At 39.2% G+C, this 26,056-nt stretch overlaps 1 protein-coding gene across 1 annotated transcript in view; it reads left to right on the top strand.

The window, feature by feature from the left end:
• The window catches only part of MAP3K5 (mitogen-activated protein kinase kinase kinase 5), a 228,083-nt gene that overhangs the window by 71,985 nt on the left and 130,042 nt on the right, over nucleotides 1-26,056 (top strand). The window contains exons 3-7 of the mRNA XM_068985123.1: nucleotides 12,544-12,567; nucleotides 18,360-18,553; nucleotides 19,793-19,961; nucleotides 21,318-21,424; nucleotides 23,668-23,838. Coding sequence (XP_068841224.1) covers nucleotides 12,544-12,567; nucleotides 18,360-18,553; nucleotides 19,793-19,961; nucleotides 21,318-21,424; nucleotides 23,668-23,838 — 665 coding nt within the window. The remainder of the gene's footprint in view (nucleotides 1-12,543; nucleotides 12,568-18,359; nucleotides 18,554-19,792; nucleotides 19,962-21,317; nucleotides 21,425-23,667; nucleotides 23,839-26,056) is intronic.

Here is a 26,056-nt window from a genome sequence, read left to right as displayed (position 1 = left end):
TAGTCTTTCCCATTCTGTTGTTTTCCTCTATTTCTTTGCATTGATCGCTGAGGAAGGCTTTCTTATCTCTCCTTGCTATTCTTTGAAACTCTGCATTCAGATGCTTATATCTTTCCTTTTCTCCTTTGCTTTTTGCTTCTCTTCTTTTCACAGCTATTTGTGAGGCCTCCCCAGACAGCCATTTTGTTTTTTGCATTCTTTTCCATGGGGATGGTCTTGATCCCTGTCTCCTGTACAGTGTCACGAACCTCTGTCCATAGGTCATCAGGCACTCTATCTATCAGATCTAGTCCCTTAAATCTATTTCTCACTTCCACTATATAATCATAAGGGATTTGATTTAGGTCATACCTGAATGGTCTAGCGATTTTCCCTACTTTCTTCAATTTCAGTCTGAATTTGGCATTAAGGAGTTCCTGATCTGAGCCTCAGTCAGCTCCCAGTCTTGTTTTTGCTGACTGTATAGAGCTTCTCCATCTTTGGCTGCAAAGAATATAATCAATCTGATTTCGATGTTGACCATCTGGTGATGTCCATGTGTAGAGTCTTCTCTTGTGTTGCTGGAAGAGGGTGTCTGCTATGACCAGTGTGTTCTCTTGGCACAACTCTATTAGCCTTTGCCCTGCTTCATTCCACATTCCCAGGCCAAATTTGCCTGTTACTCCAGGTGTTTCTTGATCCCTACTTTTGCATTCCAGTCCCCTATAATGAAAAGGACAACTTTTATGGATGTTAATTCTAAAAGGTCTTGTAGGTCTTCATAGAACCATTCAGCTTCAGCTGCTTCAGCGTTACTGGTTGGGGCATAGACTTGGATTACTGTGATATTGAATGGTTTGCCTTGGAAACAAACAGAGATCATCCTGTTGTTTTTGAGATTGCATCCAAGTACTGCATTTCGGACTCTTTTGTTGACCATGCTGGCTATTCCATTTATTCTAAGGGATTCTTGCTCACAGTAGTAGATATAATGGTCATCTGAGTTAAATTCACCCATTCCAGTCCATTTTAGTTCGCTGATTCCTAGAATGTCAACGTTCACTCTTGCCATCTCCTGTTTGACCACTTCCAATTTGCCTTGATTCATGGACCTGACATTCCAGGTTCCTATGCAATATTGCTCTTTATAGCATCAGACCTTGCTTCTATCACCAGTCACATCCACAGCTGGGTATTGTTTTTGCTTAGGCTCCATCCCTTCATTCTTTCTGGAGTTATTTCTCCACTGATCTCCAGTAGTGTATTAGGCACCTACCGACCTGGGGAGTTCCTCTTTCAGTGTCCTATCATTTTCATACTGTTCATGTGGTTCTCAAGGCAAGAATACTGAAGTGGCTTGCCATTCCCTTCTCCAGTGGACCACATTCTGTCAGACCTCTCCACCATGACCTGCCCGTCTTGGGTGGCCCCACATGGCATGGCTTAGTTTCATTGAGTTAGACAAGGCTGTGGTCTGTGTGATTAGATTGATTAGTTTTCTGTGATTATGGTTTCAGTGTGTCTGCCCTCTGATGCCCTCTTGCAACACCTACCATGTTACTTGGGTTTCTCTTACCTTGGATGTGTGGTTTCTCTTCACGGCTGCTCCAGCAAAGCGCAGCCACTGCTCCTTACCTTGAAGGAGGGGTATCTCCTCACCGCCGCCCCTCCTGACCTTGAACGTGGATGGAGTAGCTCCTCTCGGCCCTCCTGCGCCCCCGCTGCAGTGAATGGGGGTGCATATATCTCTTCAAGTTAGTCTTCTCCAGCACTGCATATATCTCTTCAAGTTAGTGTTCTCATTTTCTTTGAATAAACACTCAGAAGTGCATTTGCTAGATCATATCATATATGACAAAGGTCCATATAGTCAAGGCTATGGTTTTCCCAGTGGTCTCATACAGTTGTGAGAGCTGGACTGTAAAGAAGGCAGAACACCACAGAAATGATGCCTTTGAACTGTAGTGCTGGAGAAGGCTCCTGAAAGTCCCTTGGACAGCAAGAGATCCAACCAGTCAATCTTAAGGGAGATCAACCCTGAATATTCACTGGAAGGACTGATGCTGATGCTGAAGCTCCAATATTTTGGTTATCTGATGCGAACAGATGACTTAGTGGATAAGTCCCTGATGCTGGGAAACATTGAGGGCAGAAGGAGAGGAGTGCATCAGAGGATGAGATGGTTTGATGGCATCACTGATGAAACGAACATGAACTTGGGCAAACTCTGGGAGATGGTGAGGGACAGGGAGGCCTGACATGCTGCAGTCCATGGGGTAGTGAAGAGTTGGATACTACTGGATGACTAAACAACAACAACAAAAAATGGTAGTTCTATTTTTAATTTTTTGAGGAACCTCTATACTGTTTCCACAGAGACTGCACCAATTTACATTCCTGCCAACAATGTATGAGGGTTCCCTTTTTTCCATATTCTTGACAGCAGTTTGTTGTCTTTTTATAATAGCCATTCTGACAGATGTGAGATCATATCTCATTGTGGTTTTGATTTGTATTTGCCACATAATTAGTGATGTTGAGCATCTTCTATATACCTGTTGAAAAGTGTATGTCTTCTTTTTAAAAATGTCTATTCAGATCTCCTGTCCATTTTTAATTGATTTTTAAAAAATTGAGTTGCATGAGTTCTTTACATAGTTTGGATATTAACCTCTTATTAGATATATTTGCATTTATCTTTTCCCATTTATTAGATTGCCTTTTTGTTTTGTTGGTGGTTTTCTTTACTGTGCTAAAGGAGTGTATGACTAAGTTTTATATTCTTTAAATATTTCATAACTAATGTTTTTTTTTTTTAACTAATGTTTTTAATGAAAAAAATTGTTATTAGTCTGTTACTTTCTGTATCCTTTGGGATAACTTAAATATATTTTGGTCATTTGAATCTCACATATTTTTTTCCTAATGTTCTGACTGTGGTTAGAAGGCCTCACATGCATTTGGAATTATTCTTTCTGCACTAAGATAGGCTTTATTCCCGTTTTATCCATTGCAGAGTAAATGTTTGTCTAGAGATTGATATGCATACCAGTTAGTGGTAACACAGCTTATGTTGAAACGTAATGATTATGTGAGATCATTCCTTATTCAAGAAATTTAGTTGTGTTTTCCTCTGTAACCATTGCTCGAAATGTCACTTTCCAGGTGGGATTTGCTTTCATAAACTGCTCTTTACAGCAATCTATCCACATGCTTAATCCTTTGCCATCTCACTGAATATAGTACCTACATATTTGGTGGCTGAAACTCTTCCTCTGCCTCAATGCAACTAGTATTTTCTAGATTGGTATCTGACTAGCGTGAAACTGTGGGTGCACAAACCAAAATATGTAACATTATCACTAAATTACCCCTTTAAAAATCATCAACTTTTAACAATATGGCAATTTTTTCATATGATCCTGCAATTGCACTTTGGATATATACACCTCAGGGTATTGAAAGCATGATCTCAAAGAGATATTTATGCACCCATGTTCATAACAGCATTACTTAAAATAGCCAAATATGGAAGGAGCCTAAATGTCCATCAGTAGATGAATGGATAAAATGAAATGTGGTATACACATACAATGGAATAAAAAGGCCTTAAAAAGGAAGGAAATTCTGACACATGCTGCTACATGGATGAAACTTGGAGGCTATTATAGTTGCTCATTCAAACAGTTGCATGGTACTTAGACCCATGATCTGTAGGTACAGAGGAACTCAATCTCCATTGGAGTTTGTATGTGAGAAATTGGATATTGAGTCTATTTTGCTGATAATATTCATTTCCACTTGAAGCAAATGGTTATGGTTTTTAGAAGACCAGGCAGTGATATCAATGCTGTGAATTTTGATGATTATATTGAGCTGGGCAGCAAGTTCATTCAGGTTTTTTCATACCATCTTATGGGAAAGCCTAAATGAACTTTCTGGCCAGTCCAATACTAGTTTCTAGTAATTTGTTGAGAAGATCGAAGTAATTTTGTTATAAATACCTTGAACTTAGGGCTTTCCTGGTGGCTCAGTGGTAAAGAATCTGTCTACAGTGCAGGAGATTCAGGTTCGATCCCTGGGTCAGGAAGAGCTCCTGGAGGAAATGCTAACCCACTCCTGTGTTTTTCCCTGGGAAGTCTCATGAATCAAGGAGCCAGGCAGGCTACAGTTCATGGGGTAGCAAAAGAGTCGGACACGACTTGGTGACTAAACAACAACAACCTTGAACTTAAGTTAAATTTTCACATGTATTTGGCAGATTAGCTCAGATTCTAGAGTGTTCTTAAACTGAAAAATCTTTTTTTTCCTTTTACACCACTAGTTCCTTTTCTTAAAGTTTTATCTCTTTTATCAAGATAAAAAACTAAGATGAATTTAGTTTTAGATTGAATTGAGTATGAAATTAAAATTTTTATTTTCCCAAAGGTTTATAATTCTCTTAGTTTAATAATGAATTTTTACTACATTCTTTTCAGCACTCTAAAGTAGCACTTAACTTAGTGGTACAAAGCACATGGTAAACGTTAGGGAAAAAAAGTCATTTGAGAATATGATCCTATAAAGTAGTCTCACGATTTGTGCACCAGAAACATTGGGTGAGCTCCATGTAACAGTGCTGCTCCTGGACATTTTCTTAAGTGTCTCACTAACTTAATAACTGGCCATTGATTTGTAAGCCATGGCCCTCTGTATCTCCTCTGTCCAATATAATCATCACATATCCTTCTAATAGTTCATGGAAAAAATATTTTTCTATTGAGAGAAAAAAGTTCTAGTTCTTTTATTTTACTTATTTTAGAAATGATCTAACTTTCCTCTGAGCCATGTAATTCCATGTCAAATTGGGGGGAAAGGGAGGTAGTTTGGGGGAGAAATAGATAAATACCTGTGAGCACTGCTTTATTAAGATTTTCTCTCAGGATCTTGAACTGACAAACTAGATGAAGATTTCTTTAGCAGGAGTGGATTTCCAGTTGTTGTATCTCTGAGATTTGGGAAAGGGCTTGTGACTGGAAAATCCAGTTTTCTTCGATGTCAGGTAACAAGATTATATCTTCAAAGGAATTATGTGTATATTGGACAAAGGATGCCCTTGCTTTCCTTCCTAACCTCCTTTACCCTTCCCCATCTCATTGTGTCTAGCATCTTATTGCCATCTCATACAACGGAGAAGGAAATCTATGCTGTGCAGTGAATGGCGGGTGTCATCACATCTCTGAGTGTATTCTCTTCATTTGTAGAGATTTTCATCACAGGCTTATGAATTTGAATACCTTAAAAAGCAAGAAGGAATACCTCTGCACGTAGAGGGTGTGAGTCTGAAAGCCTCCCACCTCCCACCCAGCTGAATTCTAGGCCTGTTTGTTCATTATAAATAAGTGCTTCTTTCTCTGGAAGTTGATCTTTGTCACACTGCAAACCACCATCCTATCTGAGTCCTTTAAAAATGCATCCTTGAAAGTTTTACTAAAATCTATGTGTAAAGTATAATTTACCATGCTAGAATTCATTATATCTGTAACTTTTTAATAATACAGTTTTTTTAAAAAAAGAAATACCTGTACTTGAATAATAAGGTCCAGTTAAGACTCGCTGAAAGAAGCGATGATGATAAAGAAGAGGAAGTTGATTATAATAATCACAGCATATTAAAAGCAGTTTGTGTTAAGAAGCTCTTTCAAGCACTGTATGTATAAAACAGGACTCTTCAGCCCTGTTTAAAGATATGTATCTACTTGCAGTAGAGTTTTCCCACCAAGATATATTTTTTAACATGAAACAAAATTAATAGAGGAGGGGAAGAAAGTCTAGAATTTCTTTTAGGATTATTTTCAAGTTTGGGTATCATTAAGCCTGATTTTGGGTACAGGTTTTTTTTTTAAATTAACAGTTGCTCATATGTCTTTTCTATAATCCTGATGTGTTCCTTCCCAGGATCATAAACAACGCAGGTATAAGATGCCTCTGTATTCGATAACATAGGAATTGAGTTGGGGTTGTCTGCTTTGATAGTATTAATACCTCATGTTACATATGACTTTAAATGCTTAAAGGTCTCTCATAAATTTATTTCATTTGGTCTTTAAACATGACCCAGTGAGATGGGAAGTGTCGTTACTATGCAGATTGAGCAGATGGAATACTTTCTTTACACATGAGAACTAAATCCACAGAGATGCAAAGATTTAGAGTTACACACACAGTTCAGCATCAGAGCAGGACAAGCCCCATATTCTTGGACTTGTCATCAGGTATATTTTCCTACATGTCTGTCCACAGATTTCATATGTCTGTTAAAAATATGATTTTCCAGGTTTTTGTTCGACTGTTTTTTTTTTAACTTGAGCTTTTATGTAAGCATATAAACACAAGTGTGCTGGGTTCCCTGACTTTAAAGATGAACCAGTTCTGTGACACGTGTGTTGGAGTGCTCTTCCTAAGCCGACTCAGCATGTAGAGGGTAAAGATGAGCCACGCCTTCTCAGTGAGGCTCATGGTGTTCACCGCAGCCCATATGACGTATCTTTGTTTAGCTTCGAGGCATTGAAATTAGGTAAGAAGATGGAGCTGGGGCGTGCAAGAAAGATTCCTTTTTTTCCCAACTTTAGTGGAACACTTGCCACGTTGCATTGGGACAGAAAGAGATCTCAGAAGAGAAGACCTTGAAGGTCACCAGCAGGGAGCCATGGTCTTTTTTCCTGGCCCAAAACCACCAGCTTGTGCCTTTCTTTTCTTTCAGGAAAAAGATCCTGGTTGCTAACTCTGTTTCTTCCGCCCTGTGTCCATTTGGTTTGGCAATCTCACACCAGCTGTTCCCACTTCCTTCCCCTGGCTGTAATTACTTAAATGTTAGGCAGAGAAACTTTCCAATTTTGGAGACTCTCCACATTTATTTATCCTTATGATGACCTCTACAGTGTTACATTGTCCCAAGTAGCTCTCAAAAGTTATCTTTGTCTTCCTTTGGATTGAGACCTATGTTAGATTGTCTCCTTTGCCTTGCTTCTTGGGTTGGTTATCAAAGCGTCTGGAGAAAACATTTGAGGATGTTTTTGGTACAGCCAGAGAGTACACTGATTAAAGGTCCCATAAGAGAGATGGGAATACCAGACCACCTGACCTGCCTCTTGAGAAATCTGTATGCAGGTCAGGAAGCAACAGTTAGAACTGGACATGGAACAACAGACTGGTTCCAAATAGGAAAAGGAGTACGTCACGGCTGTATATTGTCACCCTGCTTATTTAACTTATATTCAGAGTACATCATGAGAAACGCTGGACTGGAAGAAACACAAGCTGGAATCAAGATTGCCGGGAGAAATATCAATCACCTCAGACATACAGATGACACCACCCTTATGGCAGAAAGTGAAGAGGAACTCAAATGCCTCTTGATGAAAGTGAAAGAGGAGAGTGAAAAAGTTGGCTTAAAAATCAACATTCAAAAAACGAAGATCATGGCATCTGGTCTCATCACTTCATGGGAAATAGATGGGGAAACAGCAGAAACAGTGTCAAACTTTTCTTGTGGGGGGCTCCAAAATCACTGCAGATGGTGTCTACAGCCATGAAATTAAAAGATGCTTACTCCTTGGAAGAAAAGTTATGACCAACCTAGACAGCATATTCAAAAGCAGAGATATTACTTTGCCGACTAAGGTCCATCTAGTCAAGGCTATGGTTTTTCCAGTAGTCATGTATGGATGTGAGAGTTGGACTGTGAAGAAGGCTGAGCGCCGAAGAATTGATGCTTTTGACCTGTGGTGTTGGAGAAGACTCTTGAGAGTCCCTTGGACTGCAGGGAGATCCAACCAGTCCATTGTAAAGGAGGTCAGTCCTGGGTGTTCTTTGGAAGGACTGATGCTAAAGCTGAAACTCTAGTACTTTGGCCACCTCATGTGAAGAGTTGACTCATTGGAAAAGACTGATGCTGGGAGGGATTGGGGGCAGGTGGAGAAGGGGACGATAGAGGATGAGATGGCTGGATGGCATCACCGACTTGATGGACGTGAGTTTGAGTGAACTCTGGGAGTTGGTGATAGACAGGGAGGCCTGCTGCTGCTGCTGCTAAGTTGCTTCAGTCATGTCCGACTCTGTGCGACCCCATAGATGGCAGCCCACCAGGCTCCCCCATCCCTGGGATTCTCTAGGCAAGAATACTGGAGTGGGTTGCCATTTCCTTCTCCAATGCATGAAAGTGAAAAGTCAAAGTGAAGTCGCTCAGTTGTATCTGACTCTTAGTGACCCCACAGACTACAGCCTACCAGGCTCCTCCGTCCATGGGATTTTCCAGGCAAGAGTACTTGAGTGGGGTGCCATTGCCTTCTCCAACAGGGAGGCCTGGCATGCTGTAGTTCATGGGTTCGCAAAGGGTCGGACACGACTGAGCGACTGAACTGAACTGAACTGAGCTGAAAGACTTTAGGCAAGAACGAAGTTGCAGTGGGATGATGTATCTTCAGAAACAGTTCACTGTTAAGGAACTGGAGTTTATGTTGATTTTTATTTTTCATTTTTTAGGCTCTTTAGACAAGACATTTCCACTGAGTGATGTGAAGTATTGCAGTTGCCTGTTAAATTTATTCCCCTTCCTCCTTTTTATTCCCCTTCAATGGATTTAGCAGAAATTAAATATTCACTGGGGCTTCCCCGGTGACTCAGCAGTAAAGAATCTACCTGTAGGGCAGGAGATGCAGGAGGTACGAGTTTGATCCCTGGGTCAGGAAGATCCCCTGGAGGAGGACCTGGCAACCCACTCCCGTTTTCTTGTCTGGAGAATCCCATGGAGAGAGGGGCCTGGTGGACTATAGTCCATGGGGTCACAAAAAGTTGGGCACAACTGAAGCAACTGAGCATGCACGCATGCAGACATTCACTGTTCCACCTCAGTAGTTAAATACCTTTTCAGGTCTTGTTTGCTGTTTGTTTGTACTGCGTTAAAATGCACAAATAGTACCTTTCTTTCTTTGAAGTTGATACCTCCTTTAAGGTTACATCATAAGCTGTGAGTAAACTTCTTCAAGAGAACCATTTGTACCCATTTAGCTTCTATAAAACATGAGCAAGCAGTTAATAAGAACTCAGTAGGATGGCTATAAGGATGATTGAATATAGTTTTAGAATTTTTTATGATGCTTGCATTACCTGAAATGGAAGCAAAGAAGACATGTAAGAGTTATTACTTCAATAAGCAATTCTTCAGGAAGACATAACGTACTGGCTGGAGGCCAGTAACCACTGTGGTTATTTCCTTTGGTGACAACCAGAGGGGAGCCTTCAGCTCATTCAGCCCTCATCACAGCTCCCTTCATCACCACCTCCATCTCTGTGCCTGGTGTACCCAACAGAGATCATGGTTGAGTAACTCCTGTGCTGGGCATAAGGACATCGCTCCTTCCAGTTGCACAAGAATAATGCTGACTTAGGCCTTTAGCCAAAAGTAAGTGATAGGATACAGCGCTGGAAGGGACCAATGATCCCTCTATCCAGTTCTTAGCGTGTTGCATTAGAGAGAGGTGAGATGACACGTGGCCAGTCAGGAGCAGAGCCAAGACTTAACACCTGTCTATCCTAATTCAGAGTCCAGTATTTTTTACATTCATGACCTAGTTAATGTATTCATTCTTTTATTGAGCACCAACTATATGCCCTGCAATCTGCTAGGCAATCAGTGGGGATACAAATAGGAATTAAACCTGGCTCTTGCACCCAAGGAACTCATGATGTAGGGTTAGGAGAAGCGTATGAAGCGGTAATTGCAGTGTGGTACATCTAGTGCTGTCACAGAGGTCGATATAAGGAGTCATGAGGGCAAAAACAAGGACATCAGCTGCTTCTGTTAGGGGGTTAGGTGTCATTGAAGGCAGTCAAGAGAGAACAGGGTTTCCTATGCAATATGCAGAGGATGCTGTGTGGTACAGGATTAAGAGAAGAGTGTTGTTTTTCTTTTCTTTTCTTTTTGCTTAGAGGGATGAGAGAAGACTATGCCTATCTAGGAAAGAGTGTGGTTTGCTCCTCTGGAGAGATGCTCCATAAATCAAGTTTGGAAAATTCTGCATACTATATTCCTGGCTTTGTGACTGTCTGAGCCAGGATAGTCTAGCTATCGGTTGGGGTCTAGCTATACGGTTTTTCATGAACCGTGTGTGTGTGTGTGTGTGTGTGTGTGTGTGTGTGTGTGTGTGTAGCAGGGGAGGTAGAGAGATGCATTAACTACTTGTGAAACATTGTGGAAAAAGACACTTTCAACTTTGCTCTACATCATCACTCATCTGTCTCTTGATTTCCATCCTCCAGGGCACTACCACTGTTCAAGTCCAAAGTCCAGACATTCCTCGACTTGGCGATAACTACCTGAATGCTTTTTCCCATCCAATACTAAATACTAGTGTTGTAATTCATATTTTTAAAACTTTTACAAGGTTTACCTTTGAATTACTTGTCTTTCTTGGGTAATTCATTCACCCAATATAAACATTTATAAGTGCAAAAAGATATATTATTGAAAAGTCATCCTTGCATCCTTGTCCTCCAGGCAGTTGGATCCCCTCTCCATTGGCAGCCACTGTTCTTGGTTTCTTGTATATCCTTCCAGAGAGATTTTAGAAGTAGACAAATTAGGATTTTATTTTTCCCCCTTTTATATACATAAGTAGAAACATAGGGTAGCAACCATTCTGTCCTTTCCTTTTGTTCACTAGGCAGTATGTCTTGGAGATCTTTCCATGTCACTTCATAGAGACCTTTCTCATCTTTTGTTCAGCTGCATTGGATTCCATCGTGTCAAGGAACCATAGTTTAGTTGGCCGGTTTCTAGTTGATAGAACATTTGTGTTGTTCCCAAACTTTGCTTTTACAAACAATGTCCCAGTGTGTGCAGAGACTTTTATATGTCTGTCACTCACCTGAAAAAACACTTTTACTCTCATATGCCCAAATGCCTACACAATAGAGTGCTTTATTTTGGCATTCAAGGCTTTCTTCAATTAGGCCCCAAATAACTTTCTATTATTATTAGTGTGTGCCAAAATGAACTTCTGTTTTAACCCAATGATTGAATTCAAGATGTTTTCAATAATAAAAGGAAACCCTTTTATTTCTCTGTTCTATACTTCTCAAAATGAGCTGTCTTCTTTAGCCTCAGGAATAATATTTATTGTTTCCTAAATGGGCCTTTGCATTCCTAGTCCTCTAGCATGGATTCCTACCTCCCTGCTTTGTCTTTGGAAGATGTGACTGTCCTCTTGAATTCCACCTTCTCTGCTGATCTTCAGCCGTTTTTCAGTCCCCAGGAACGTCTTCTTTTCCCCAGAAACCCCAGCTCTTGCTGTCGTATCGCTCTTTGGATGTAGGACAGGTGTGCATACGTGTTTGTGTGTCCAGGCTTATAATGTTTCTTTTTACATGTGTATGTGTTCTTTTTTTCGCCAGCAAGATTGTGAGTATTGAACAGTCTCTTTTAGTATTTTATACACATCTACCCTGCACAGTCCCTTCCCCTTTTTGTTTACTCATCTGTTACCCTTAATCATTCAGAAATCTTACCTACTGCTCCAAGCTAACGCCCTCCTAGGTTCCCCTTTGCCCCACGTCGATCCTGGGATGAATGACAGCTGGTCCCCTGGGATGAATGACAGCCTGCATCACTCCTCTGCTCCTCTTACCTCGCCTGGGTTGGTTCTGCTTCTGGTCTTAGCCAGTTGGACCACACTGTAGACTCCACAAATACCTCACATTTCCTGTTTCCCTGGCAACACACATGCCATCTTTTCTAGAACACAGTCCCGTCTCTCTTTTCTAAATCATAATTCCCCAACCTCAGTGAAGTTTTTATGCCACAGACTCTTCTAAATTGTCTCTTCCATGTCTCTAGTCATCTTGAAGTCTAGGAATAATAATAGCTGGCTTTATTGAGAGCTTTTTATGTGCCAGATATGATATAGCCACATTATTCCCATGATTCCATTTATTTCTCATAATCTAGAAGATAGGGGCACCACCTGCAATGTATTTATCATATTTCACTTCTTTTGGAACAACACATAACATTTATGACTAGTTATTGTCAGATGTCCTTATTGTCTATATATGAATTTGTCCCCCCCCCCCACCGACCAGTAGCTGGTACCCTTTATTTCTAGTTTTACTCCAAGCATGCTGATAGGTTCTTTCTCAGGGCATGATTGAGATTGTGCTTTGGGAAAGCTAATTCATTTTAGTCTCTTTCCCCAAAGATTGTAGCTGATAAGATAATTCTGCACATACCTACTCTGCAGAAATGGTTTTCAGATTCGGGTTTTGGATTCTTCATGTTTATGCTGTTTTCCTAAAACCATAGTTGATACTTTTGTGCACTCCTGTCCCCTTCATCAGACTGTAAACTCAGATGCAGGAATTTAGTTGATACCTTTTATTCTTCACACTTTAAATTTCTAATTGCTAGTGATAAATAATAAAATTGTTAATATAAATTTTGCCACATAGAATATTTCAGTTAATTAGTTGACTTAATTAATTTTGTATTAGCTTTTGCTTTACTCTTCTCTTTTCTCTTTTTTTCAGGAGATCATTTGCCAGAAGAATACTGTGAGTATTTTACTTACCCCTTCCATAAACATTTTTATCTTTTCTTTTTTATCAGCTAATTGCTGGTATATTTTCTATTTCTACAAATTATTAATTTCTGTCTCTTCCTTTTAAAATTTCTGACATATCAGTATAAATATGGCTATTTTACTTAAATATCCCTTTATAGTGAAACTTTATTTATACTAGTGGGAGATGACACTGATGCCTGTTTTTTTCTATATATAATTATATTTAGAACAAAACTATATAGTATATTCAATTTTATATAATTATGACTGTTACTAAAGCAGCATATATATATATAAATGCACTGATACACACACATGTATGTGTGTGTGCATATCTATATATACAGGTATCGAGATATCTCTATAAATTTACTGTGTATCTATATGTATACTATATATATAAATTATAAATGTGTCAATACATATACATACATATATATGCATATATACACATATGGAAATATGACTACATATCTCTGTCATTTTTACATTGAGATTGACTTAAGTTCCTAAGTCTTACAGACCACACTTGAAGACCTTTGAAAGCACACTACAAAGTTCTTACCCTCCACAGAGAATTAAAAATTAAAGAGTGATAAAGATGAATTTAAGAAATTTTAAATGCATGAAGAATAATTATATTTTGGAATTAGCATGGTTATGTCAATGGTCGTGTTTTCATGTTGGAAAGTGAGCCAGTATTTAAAACCTTAATGTATTTCTGAAACATAGAGGGGAAGTAACATACTGTGTAAAAATCTGCACATGATTCCATCTATGATGATAAGATTAAAAGTAAAATGGGTAAATTTCCCTTAGATCAGAAATTGAAGAAATTAAGATTTGAGAAATTTAAGAGTTCAGGTCAGGGACTCATTGCAGCATGAATAATGTTCCAACGATAAACTTATCCTTCACATCTCAACAGGAAAAGAACAAGATCCGCTTCATGCATCAATTCAGTGTAACAGATTTTATGAAGCAAATATTGACGGAACATGAACTGTGTGCTAGGTTTTGGGTTTGGTGCTGCAAGAGACTCACTCTGGAGGCTGAAAGTGGAGACAACTCATTCATAATTGTCCCAGGAGACAACTGAGACAACGCTCAAAAGAGTGTTGCTTGGGGGGATGGTCGAGCAAATAAGCAAACAAACAAATTAGAAATTAACGTAAGGCGATATCTCAAAGAGTGGGTAGCCCATCCCTCAAGTGGTCGTGGAAGGTTTTTCTGAGGAGGTAGCATTTACTTGAATGGCAGAGAAGAACTGATCATGCCCAGTGATAGTGTGGACATGTAGGGAAGCAGGTTTGTAAGTTGACCCAATATTACACATTATGAACAAGTCATCCATTGACTCAGGTACGCTGCTGTGTTTCCAGCACTAATTCCCTTTCAAAAGTTGAGTATTTTGGGCATGTATTTCAATATATTTGGCGGCTGAGGGCATATCTTTCCAGAAGCTTAATTCATGCTCCACATATACTTATGATCACCTTTATGTAACTTTTAAAAATTGAAAAACAGAGTTGGCATTTTTATTTTTAAAACAAAAGCAGTAGAGATAATCAGAATTCTAGATTTTGAGCTGTGTGTTTCTATAACCATGAAAACAAGTATGGGCTGAAGAGACCAGTCTTGTTATTTTATGACCATGCCTCATTGTTTTGAAATTTAAGGAAATTTCTTCCTTCAAGAAGCAGGTTTAATTGTTTTAGAATTAGTATCTTATTAATAAAATACAATTGTTGCACCTGAAGTGTCTGTTCTTGATCACAGTCTTTTTTATTTGCTTTGGATTATTAGGTATTTCAAACTCAGGATTGGCAGCAATGTGTAAATAGAAATTGCCGTAATGGTATTTCTAAGCTTTATGTGAGCCAACTTGGGAAATAAATGTTCCCGTATTATTAGTGTTCATCATTTTGAAAAGGTGATTTTTTCAATAGCTGGTATCCTTTTTTAAAAACACACCATCCACAGCCACTCCCCGCATTCTTTCTCCCCACTGTAGGCTTGCTGGGTTGGCTCTTAGCTCAGGCCCAGAAGTGCCTCCTGCTGCTTACTTCCCCCCATTTTTTTTTTTGTTTGTTTTTGTTTTTTGATCACCAACAATGGGACATTGAAAAACACTACTGCCTTAGAGAAGAGGTTCCAAAAAGTACATTGAGACCAGGAACTTGGCAAAGCCTTAGCATGCTGAATACCTTCAAGGATTCTGAAACCTCATCCCATGGGGTTTGAAGATAGTTGGAATCTGATTTTCTCTGCTATCTTCATGACTCTCATCTTTCTCTCTTTACCTACCTACTGCTCAATACACACCCAGACATCTGATACTCCTCCTCTCTCAGAATGTTTTATACAGATATGTTATTTCTCAATGCCCAGTCTTTCAGTAATAATATATTCTAGTTCTTATATTATACACAAATATACATGATATTAAGGCTTCTGAAGGTATAGAACTTTATATAGCAGTAGAGGAATAATATTCCAAAATTCCAGTAATGCTCTTTGGTTTATTGGCTTCTCACCTGTTTGTCCTTACCTTGTGACTTAGAATATTTGGAGCCTTCTCTTTGGTAGTTTTGAGTCAAAATGATTTTCAAAAATAGGAGTATTTGATTCTGTTGCTCTTCTACAACTCACTCAAAAGTTTAAGCTCTAGAAGATTTGAAAAGCCATCTCTTGATATGCTTGCCTTTCTTTTCTGCTTAGACAGTGGCTTGGGTAAAAGGATTAGTTTGGTGAACCTGCTGTGGGATCTTGGTAACATTTTAGAAGCAGGGTATGTTTATTTTTCATCTTCCTGACTAGTCTTCCAATTACTGTTCCATGAAGGAGAACTTGTGAAAGGAACACCTTAATGTGCTTGATTTAAAAATCAAATTGCAACCTTTGGAGGTTCTTCTCATACTTTAACTAGAAGTCCAGTCCAGTTTCTGCTTCATTACCTGAGATACAAGTGCCTCAGAGAATAACATGTTCATAAATAATCAAGGGGGGCTGTAAGGACATTTGGTACTTCTTGGCTGTTTGCTACGAGGCAGTAAGTTGGCTCATGCAGGGGTCCGTGGAGGATGACCTGAAGCAAGGAGTCGGTGTGCCAGCAAGTCAAGGATACTCGGGAGGGTGCTCAGCCTCCTGGCCGTAATGGCAGGCCCTCTGGAAAAGGAGTCCATGGACTGGCGTCCTAGTGTGACCTTGCCAAGCCTTACCTGAATCCTCGCCTGTAAAATGGAGATGAGACAAGATCTCTTCCATCAGTGGACTGTTGTAAACATATGACCATTCATTCCTTGGCACCTGCACGTAATGAATAAATGTTTACTCTCATTCATTTAGTTCAAAGGATAAGAGAAGCAATGCATTGTTCTCCATTCTGCTGACACGGAACATATAACTTAGGCTCCTGGACTCCCTAGAAGAGTGATAAGTAGAGTTTTCTCCTCATCTCATTCTAGTTTTCAGCTCTCTGCTTTTTTTCTTTCTCTCTGGCTTTTTCTCTTAGAAGTGAAGTGAAGTCGTTCAGTCGTTCACTCTTTGTGACCCCATGGACTGTAGCCTACCACACTCCTCTGTCCATGGGACTTTCCAAGCAAGAGTACTGGAGTGGGTTGCCATTTCTCTTAGAGATCTCTCATTTCCTGAGATTCAGCCATACCAAATAATTTCCAGGTCTGCATTTTGGCTTGGAACTCTTGGATGTTATCACTTGAGAAGTCCTGTTCCCCTTAAATCCCAACCTTTCAAAAGTGTGCATGTCACCCTACTCACCAAATCAGATCTCACCCTCTTGAAGTTCATCTCATATTTTAACTAGAAGTCAGGCCCTGTTTGTGATTCATTACCTAATATATAACAAATGCCCCCAAATGTAATTTGTTCATAAATATTAAAAATTAAGTCTAGTTCTGCTTCTGAATTCTTGATTTTTGTTAAGGATTCCATTCTCCTTTAAGGAACCCCATTTACCACTATGGAGTGGCCTTCAATGCCTTCTTCCTCTGTTTCAATATCTGCAACCAGTTGGCTGATCTCGATGATTCTTTCTTCTTAACGTCAAGTTCAGGCATCCACTTTTGTGATCTGGTCTTGCTTTGTAGCTTCCCACCTCGTTTCCTTAAATCTCATTTCTTTCTCTTTCAGTGCATTCTGTTTTCTGCCTGGGCTGTCAAAAGGCACAGGTTTAGTTATGTTTTCTTTCCTGCTCGGAATCCTTCCAGATTTCCCACTGCCCTGAGATTGAACAGAGATTGAAATCCTTAACTTTGTATTCCCTTCCCTTCCCTGAGCCCTAAGCGCCAGTCAGGCTTGCTTCCTCAGGGGCATCCAGTCCAATGTCTCCTTTATTCCTCCCAGCTCCACTTGTGTTTGCACTAGTGCACCCTCACTTGGCACCATCAGGAGCAGATAGAAGGTCATGCTGAGTGAGTGGAGAGTGGTCCAGGCTGAGGCTAGAGAGAGAGGCAGGGTTTGCATAGTTAAGCCTTTGTAGGTGACAGTGATCTATTTTATCTTCATCTCAGGAGCAAGGGAGGGGGCTTGAGCAGCTGAGAGAAGTCATCTGATATATATTATTGAAAGAGCCCTTTGACAGCTGAGTAAAAAACAGATTGATAGGCAAGAGGAGAAGCAGGGAGCCCAGGTAAAAGCCAGTTACAATGGCTCAGGCCAGGATATTGGGGGCATGGTCTCCAGTGCTAGCAGAGAAGATGGAGTGAAGTGAACAAATAGATATATTTTGGAGGTGGAATAGACAGGACGTTGGTAGTTTGTGGAAGGTGGAGGAAATGGAAGCATCAAGGATAACTTTAGGGTCTCTTGTTCAGCTGCAAGGCTGTGTCCAACTCTTTTCGACCTCAGGTACTGCAGCACGCCAGGCTTCCCTGTCCTTCACTATCTCCCAGAGTTTGCTCAAACTCATCTCCATTGAGTCGATGATACCATCCAATCATCTCATCCTCTGTCACCCCCTTCTCCTCCTGCCGTCAGTCTTTCCCAGAATCAGGGTCTTTTCCAATGAGCTGGCTCTTCACATCAGGTGGCCAAAGGATAGGAGCTTCAGCTTCAGTCCTTCCAATGAATATTCAGGGTTGATATGCTTTAGGATTGACTAGTTTGATCTCCTTCCTGTCCATGGGACGTTTGAGTCTTCTCTAGCACCACAGTTTGAAAGCATCAATTCTTTGGCGCTCAGCCTTCTTTTATAGTCCAACTCTCACATTGGTACATGACTACTGGAAAAACCATAGCTTTGACTATAGGGACCTTTGTTGGCCAAGTGACATCTCTGCTGTTTAATATGTAGGGTCTCTAGATTTAGTAACTGAGATGTTAATAAAGCCATGACTGCGATCGAGCAGCCTGGAGGGGATCAGCTTATTCTGGCATCACTCACACTTTGCTGTTACGTGGGCAGCCCTGAAATGTTAACTCTTATCATTTCCATGTATTTATGCTGTGTCTCTGACAAGTTTTCTGAAGGCTGAGGGCTGTGTTTTAAACTACCTTGCTTCAGCTACAGCATATATCATAGTGCTGTAGCCTAGAGAATGGTGAATAAATATTTAAGGGATTGCTAGAAACTGTGCCATGCCATATGTTTTTTACCATGTGTAAGTCTGAATTACTTGAAGTAAGCAATTAAAGAAATTGGAGGAAATTTTCATAGGTCATGAATAGGAAATGGGATTATTTAAAAGTCAGATTTAGAGTGATGTTAGTGTGGGGTCAGCAGGTCAGCTTACCACCTCCTGGTGCTTCCTCTTTCTGCAGATGTGCACTGGGAACTACACATTTATTCCTTATATGATAACGCCGCATAACAAGGTCTACTGCTGTGACAGCAGCTTCATGAAGGGCTTGACTGAGCTCATGCAGCCGAACTTTGAGCTGCTTCTGGGACCCATCTGCTTACCTCTTGTGGATCGTTTCATTCAGCTTTTGAAGGTGGCACAAGCAAGTTCCAGGTAAAGTTTAATAATGCCGTTTGGTAGTGATAGTGAAGTGTTTGTGTACTTAATTTATGTAAGTCGCCTACATTCGAAACGGCAAGTTGTGAACTTTCAAAGATGTGAGCGTGTGTCTGTATGTCCAGTCGCATAAGTTGGTTTACATACGTGGCGTACATTGTCGCTTGCGGCTTACTCTCCGTTTCCTCTCGCTGACAGTCCTTCAGCTCTGCTGTCTCCCACCTCTCTCTCTCCTCCAGTCAGTAACTCTTCTTACCTCTTTACTTGATGCCAGTCTCTGCATGCCAGCTCTTGTACTATACTAATGTACTGTACTGTAGGTTAAAAATGATTTCTTATTTTTTGTGTTTATTTTTTACATATTATTTGTGTGAAAAGTATCATAAATCTATTAAGTACAGTACTATACAACCGATTGTGTTAGTTGGATACCTAGGCTAACTTTGTTGGACTTAACGAACAAATTGAACTTACAAACACGCTCTTGGAACAGAACTCATTCGTTATGTAAGGGACTTGCTGTATTTGTGCAACCTTATCAGATGTTTCTTACATATAATACTCAGTCAAGAACCAGGAGAAAATATATATAATGTCCTTTAAGTGGATAAAATAGGTGCATCTTAGTCTACGTTTTGAATTTTGTCTACTTTATTCAGAGGAGAACAACTTGAAATCAGAAAAAAGAAAGACTGCTCACTGTGTTATAGTAATGGTAGAGCTAAAAATATATTTCATGTAAGTATAGAAACATTATCTGAATAAATGTCCAGGGACTTTTAGCGTAAGGACAAGAACTCTCTAAAAATTGTTGAAAGCACTATTATATTTTAGTTAAGAGCAGTCATTTATGCTGATAAGTGATGATGCTGGAGCAGAAGGTACATGCTTTATTATGTTCAAACTGTGGGCTCACTTATTTAGAACAATTTCTACTCAAGACAGTAAAATGAAAAATAAAGTTTTAGCATTTTAACTGGAATACTGCAGGGTCTTGGACAACTCATTAACATGGAATATCTTTCCCTTTGATTCTTCCTGGAGCAAGGCAGAGTGTAGAATATTTGGATGCCCCAATTTCTTAATGATACTAGCTAGATGAGGTGTTCATTCTGACATCTTAATGATCTGAAAGGTACGAATGCTGCAGGTGTCATTCATTTCCTTATAAGGTCATTGCTTTTCATTGAAATACTTTCTAGTATCGACTCTTAAAAATGTGTGTTTTTCCACCAGCCAGTATTTCCGGGAGTCTATACTCAATGATATCAGGAAAGCTCGTAACTTATATACTGGCAAAGAATTGGCAGCTGAATTGGCAAGAATTCGACAGCGAGTGGATAATATTGAAGTCTTGACAGCAGATATTGTCATAAATCTGTTACTTTCATATAGAGATATCCAGGTGAGAAGATGCTCAAAATCAAGTCTTGGTTATGTATCATGTTGGAGGAATAAGGGAGTGTTAATATCCAGTTCCAGTTAGCTAATAAGTCACTCATGTTACTACATGTAATTTTTTATTGACTCTCCTAAGCTTTCCATCCAGAGATTTTATGATAAATGAAACAGACTCATATAAGTTAACCATCAGTGATTATGAAAGACTTGTACGGTAAAGGGCTGCCTTTTTCCTCCCAAAGAACAAAAAGAAAAATTTGCATGCATGGCTAATCCACAGACAGCTGTTCTGCTCTGCTAGCCTCGGGCACACCTGTCTGTCACTAAGCGAAATCTTTTTTTTTGCAAAGAACAGACATTTTTAGAGCTTTCCAGATATGTCTCTTACTCCTGGAATTGTGTTGCTTGGAATTGATAGTGCTGGATCTAACTAGCCAGAAGCGAGAAATGTGCAATTGATTAATTATAAAAGTAGCTTTAAAAATAAGTAATGTAAAACACAGATATGCCATATTATTTTATTGGGGTGTCTTAAAATTTTTAAATTACACTAAGAAGAATCATGGGGCTAGTGGTAGAGAATCCACCTGCCAGTGCAGGAGACATAAGAGACGTGGGTTCAATCCTCGGGTCGGAAAGATCCCCTGGAGGAGGAAATGGCAACTCACTCCAGGATTCTTGCCTGGAGAATCCCATTGACAGAGGAGCCTGGTGGTCTATAGTCCATGACTGAAGCAGCTTAATACAACACACACAAGAAGAATGAAATCTCTGAGTTGGGGATTTACTGTTGCATTTTTACAGTAAAATTTAAGTGGCTTGTGGTTTCTTATTCTCACCCATTCAGGCTTGAGTAAAGCTTCATGTGAATAACAGAGATTCACATACATGGCGACGTGTGGCACTTAAGATCCCATGACTGGAGAGCCTTCTTATGTTGAAACCAAATATTTTTGTTACTTATAATAAAAGTTCTATCGGTTGCTCCATGTTCTTGATACCTTGGAAGTTATCTCCCTGAAAGTAATTGACAACACCCTGCATCTAGCTCCAGGGAGAAGTAAACCACCTGTACTGAGAAAATGTAGTATTACCATGCTAGAGAGTTTATTGTTTTGTAGGTCAGAGATGGTAATTCAGTATTTCCAGTGTTTTATCTATATAATCTAAAACCCTTATTCAGGCAAGCAAATGAACAAACAGTTTCTTCTTGGTTCTAGATTCTTTAAGGTATTTCATGGGTTCTACTTCCTTTTTAATACTCTTCTTAGTTTCAGGCATCTGGTTGTTCAAAGGCATTTCATTGTCAGGACTTTCTCCCAAAGATTTAATTCTATGTTATTCTTCTCCTGTTTGAAAGGACTATGATTCTATTGTGAAGCTGGTAGAGACTTTAGAAAAGCTTCCAACGTTTGATTTGGCCTCCCATCACCATGTGAAGTTTCATTATGCATTTGCACTGAATAGGTAAGAAGAAAAAGTACCCCCCCACACACAATGTGCCTAACGTATTACTTTTTAACCTGCATATTCTTTCCATGATATGTTTTTCATGTAGCCTTGCAACCACTCCTATTATAATGTATTGTTAATATTTCTACTTCAACCATATAAAATATAGGAAGCATGCATTCTGATCTTGTCTCACTTTTCATGAGTAAAAGAAGTACCCTCAATGTTTATATATCTGAATTCTTAAAATTCTTTTGCTTCTCTGTCAAAGTTTGTATTTTCTATTTATATATATTTTGGGGATTTTTAAAATTACATGGATGTGATATTGTCTTTAAATAGATTGAACGCCAAGTGGTTATTTACCCAAGAACTAACTAGAATAGGGATATCTAGGGGAACATATTCCTAATCAGAGAGGATGTTCACTGAGATTGTTCTGAATATACCTGATTACTAGTATAATCAAAACTCTGTGGACCACATTTTAGGTCATGTGTCCGTGAATTTTCTAGGATCAGGACTAACAGTGCTGCTTCCAGTCCTGCCTCTGTGCTTTCCGTCAGCATCATGACTGACACCACCTCCATGCCACTTTCTACCCAGAGTCGCCGTGGAAGACCATCCCTACTCTGGCCATAGAGAGGCCCAAAGCACTAAACTGTCCAGAACTTAGTTTCGCTGCTCTCTTCTATGGTAGAGAGTTGGATATGTATGTAATTACTACAGTTGAAGAGAATGATACAAAGAAAAAGAGAGGGGAGCCTCACATCTATTTTTCATTTGCCATGAAGTCTTAATTATTTTACCGATGAGGAAACTAAAGTGCTTGAGTAGCTTTTCTTCAAGGCTCATAAAACAGGCTCAGTCCCAGAGCAAGCCGATACTGGTACTTGTATTCTCCCTCACTTAGTTCCCCTGCTTTTGTCTCCAAAGAAAAGTCCGCATGCTCTTCAACCGGATATTGTGTCTTTCCTTTATTCATCTGCCCAAGCTCTACAACGTGCTACCTTTACCAATATGATAATGAAAGTCAATTTTATCTCCCCATTTATTAAACGTTTTTTCTTTAGATTTGGCAAGAGATGAAAGCTCCAGAGATTATCTGTTCCAACTGGTTTTCAAATAAATCCTTTTTGAAAGATGGAATTAGATATATTATATTTTGAAATAAAAAATGAAAGTCCATAAGAGCCTCTTATATTTTCTTTTATCTATATTTTGTCTCTGTCTTTCCTAAAATAGAATAGAATGAAATGATAAATGTATTTGTATGGAGCATTATTCTAAACTGAAGGCATTTAGTACAGAATGTAAAAAAGAATTTCATGGACAGAAAGATTTAAAATAGTAATTGAGAATAGAAATAACTCCTTTATGTAACAGTTTTATTGAAATATAATTCATATATCATACAATTTTATTTAAAATGTATGATTCAATGGATTTTAATGTATTAACAGAGTTGTGTGACCATCAATACCATGAGTTTTAAAGTATTTATATTAGCTTTCCCAAAACCATCCACCCCCACTGGAGCAGGACACTCTCCCATTCCTCCCAAATCCAGACCTAGGCAACCACAGATCTCTTTCTGTCTCCATAGATTTGCCTATTATGGATATTTCATGCAATGAGATTGTACAATATATAGTCTTTTTGTGACTGGCTTCTTTCACTTAGCATAAATGTTTTCAAGTTTCAATAAATTACTCTTAAGAGAATTTTTATCTTTGAGAACAGTCTGCACATACTCACCAGTTTTAAAATGAGCTGTATAAAGCAGCTTCCTTAGGTGATTGATTGCTCAACTCAGGTTGGTTTATTGGTATTGTCTATGAATTAGTTTGCTCAGTGTTTTGGAGCAAAAGCCACTGAAACCTATAGCATCAGGGTTTTGCCCCTGTTTGGATTCCTTGACTCTGCCCCATTCACAACCACAGGCTGCATTCTTAATCTCACTCTGTCAACTTGAACCCACACAGAGTCTGCAGGGAAACGGGAATGACTGTGGATGGATAAGCATAAATCATCACATCAGCAGAAAACCAACTCAAAATAAATCCTTTTTAGATGATTAGACATGCAGTAGAATGAAAAAGGGTTGCAGAAGACTTTCAGAATATAATTGTTGTTTTTATCCTGCCAAACTTATTAATGTGCATTAGTGTATTAAACAGACATTTTAAAAAGGTGATTGGCCTAAACTGCTTCTGGAGTCTATACAGAAAGAGTGATGTTCCCTTTCTCTACCTTAGGAGAAACCTCCCTGGAGATAGAGCAAAAGCTCTTGACATTATGATTCCCCTGGTGCAAAATGAAGAGCAGGTTGCTTCAGATATGTATTGCCTTGTTGGTCGAATCTACAAAGATATGTTTTTGGACTCTAATTTCATGGACACTGAAAGTAGAGACCATGGAGCCTCTTGGTAAGTGTACAGGATAAGATATTTGGTAAGTCCATGACACAAAAAAATCATTTGTAAATGAGTATTAAATTATTGTTTTCATTCTTTGATTGTATATTAGGAAATAAATCTTAGAATTTATAGCTTTAGTAAATAATTTTGATGAAGTTCATTTAATAAGGCAGAGTAAATTGGGGTAAATTGGATAAAAACATAATGGTTTAAAAAAATAGAATTTTTAAAAGATGTAAGTATAATACAATAAAAATATAATTGGGGAAATTCATAAAATTTTATAGAAAGACATGAAATAAAACCTGAATGAATGGAAAAATAAACCAAGTATGTGGATGAGAAGACTTGATAAATCAAGAAGACTTGATTTAAAGATGTTAATTCTCTACAGCAGGACTTTTCATGAAATTCAACAAATTGATTCTACAATTTATTTGAAAAAATAAAGAGTCTAGAATGGGCAAAGCTATTTTGGAGAATGAGGCGGAGGGACTTGCTCTCCCAGATAAGGCATACTGTGTAGCAGTGTAACAATTTGGGTATTACAGTATTAGTGTAAGTGAAGTGAAGTGGAGTGAAAGCCGCTCAGTCATCTCCAACTCTTTGTGACCCCCATGGACTATACAGTCCATGAAATTCTCCAGGCCAGAATACTGAAGTGCGTAGCCTTTCCCATCTCCAGGGGATCTTCCCAACCCAGATATCGAACCTGGGTCTCTCGCATTGCAGGCAGATTCTTTACCAGCTAAGCCACCAGGGAAGCCCAGTATGAGTGCAAGCATAGACCAATTGGGAGACTGGGATTGACAGATATACAGTACCATCTGTAAAATAGATAACTCTGGAGGAGGACATGGTAACTCACTCCAGTATTCTTGCCTGGAGAATCCCCGTGGACAGAGGAGCCTGGTGTGCTGCAGTTTGTGCGGTCACAAAGAGTTGGACACGACTGAGTGACTAATCACACAGGACAGTGGGAACCTGCTGTGTAGCACAAGGAACTCAGCTTGGTGCTCTATGGTGACCGAGATGGGTGGAATGGGGGTGGAGAATGGAAAGAGTTCCAAGAAGGAGGGGATAAGTGTATACATATAGCTGATTCACTTTGTTGTACAGCAGAAACTAACAACAACATTTTGCAGTAATTACACTCCAATAAACTGAAACAGTTAATAAAAATAAAACACTAAAACTGAAGACAGAGCCTGAAAGAAACAAACGAAAAACAGAGCCTGATATATATCATTTTGTATGCATATGACTGGCTTCCCTGGCGGCTCAGCTGCATATGACTAGATTTATGGTATGATATGCTTCATGAGGGCAGGAGACCAGATTTCATCCCTGGGCTGGGAAGATCCCCTGGAGAAGGGAATGTCTACCCACACCAGAATTTTTGCCTGGAGAATTCCATAAACAGGGGAGGCTGGCAGGCTAGAGTCCATGGGGTTGCAAGAATTGGATGCAACTGAGCAACTTAGGGCTATGCTTCATGAGCCAGAGTGGAAAGAATGGACTCTTTAGGAATGATACTGGAAAAATTTGTTTACTTGCCTGTAAAAATAAAAATGAATCCCTAGTTTAACCCACACACACAAAAATAAAATCCAAGTAAATTAAAGATCAAAACATTTTATTTGGAAAAAATTTTATAATAAATATACAAAATGGATTTATGACTTGGAAAAGGAAAAATTATCTTAAAAGAAGGCTTAAAAATACCATAAACCATAAGATATTGGGGAAACTAGAGCCCATTAAAATTTGCATCTGCTCATCAACTCTTTGGGAAAGAGTAGCTCCGATGGCACTGACTTTCCTGCCGATAACAGTTATAAACATTGGGAAGACACTTCTAAAAAAGTTTGAAAGCACCAAAGAGTGACTAAAGATAGTCAGAAACTGGAGAGCTTTTGATTCTTAGATGAGGAGTACTGCATTAGATAAGATTCACATGTATATGTTTTTTCCTTTAGGGGAGCTCTCAAATCTGCAGGCTTAGGGAATATACAACTCAAGGAGAAAACCGTAGTCTTACTCGGGGAAGGAGTTAGTTTGAGGCTTCCAGTTCAGTTCAGTTGTTCAGTCATGTCTGACTCTTTGTGACCCCAAGGACTGCAGCACGCCAGGCCTCCCTATACATCACCAACTCCCAAAGTTTACTCAAACTCATGTCCATTGAGTCGGTGATGCCATCCAACCATCTCATCCTCTGTCCATCCCA

Source organism: Capricornis sumatraensis, chromosome 13 (assembly GCF_032405125.1).
Source record: "Capricornis sumatraensis isolate serow.1 chromosome 13, serow.2, whole genome shotgun sequence".
NCBI classification, from domain to species: Eukaryota; Metazoa; Chordata; class Mammalia; order Artiodactyla; family Bovidae; genus Capricornis; species Capricornis sumatraensis.
The sequence above is the reverse complement of the archived record's forward strand: the minus strand, read 5'-3'. Positions and strand labels throughout refer to the sequence as shown.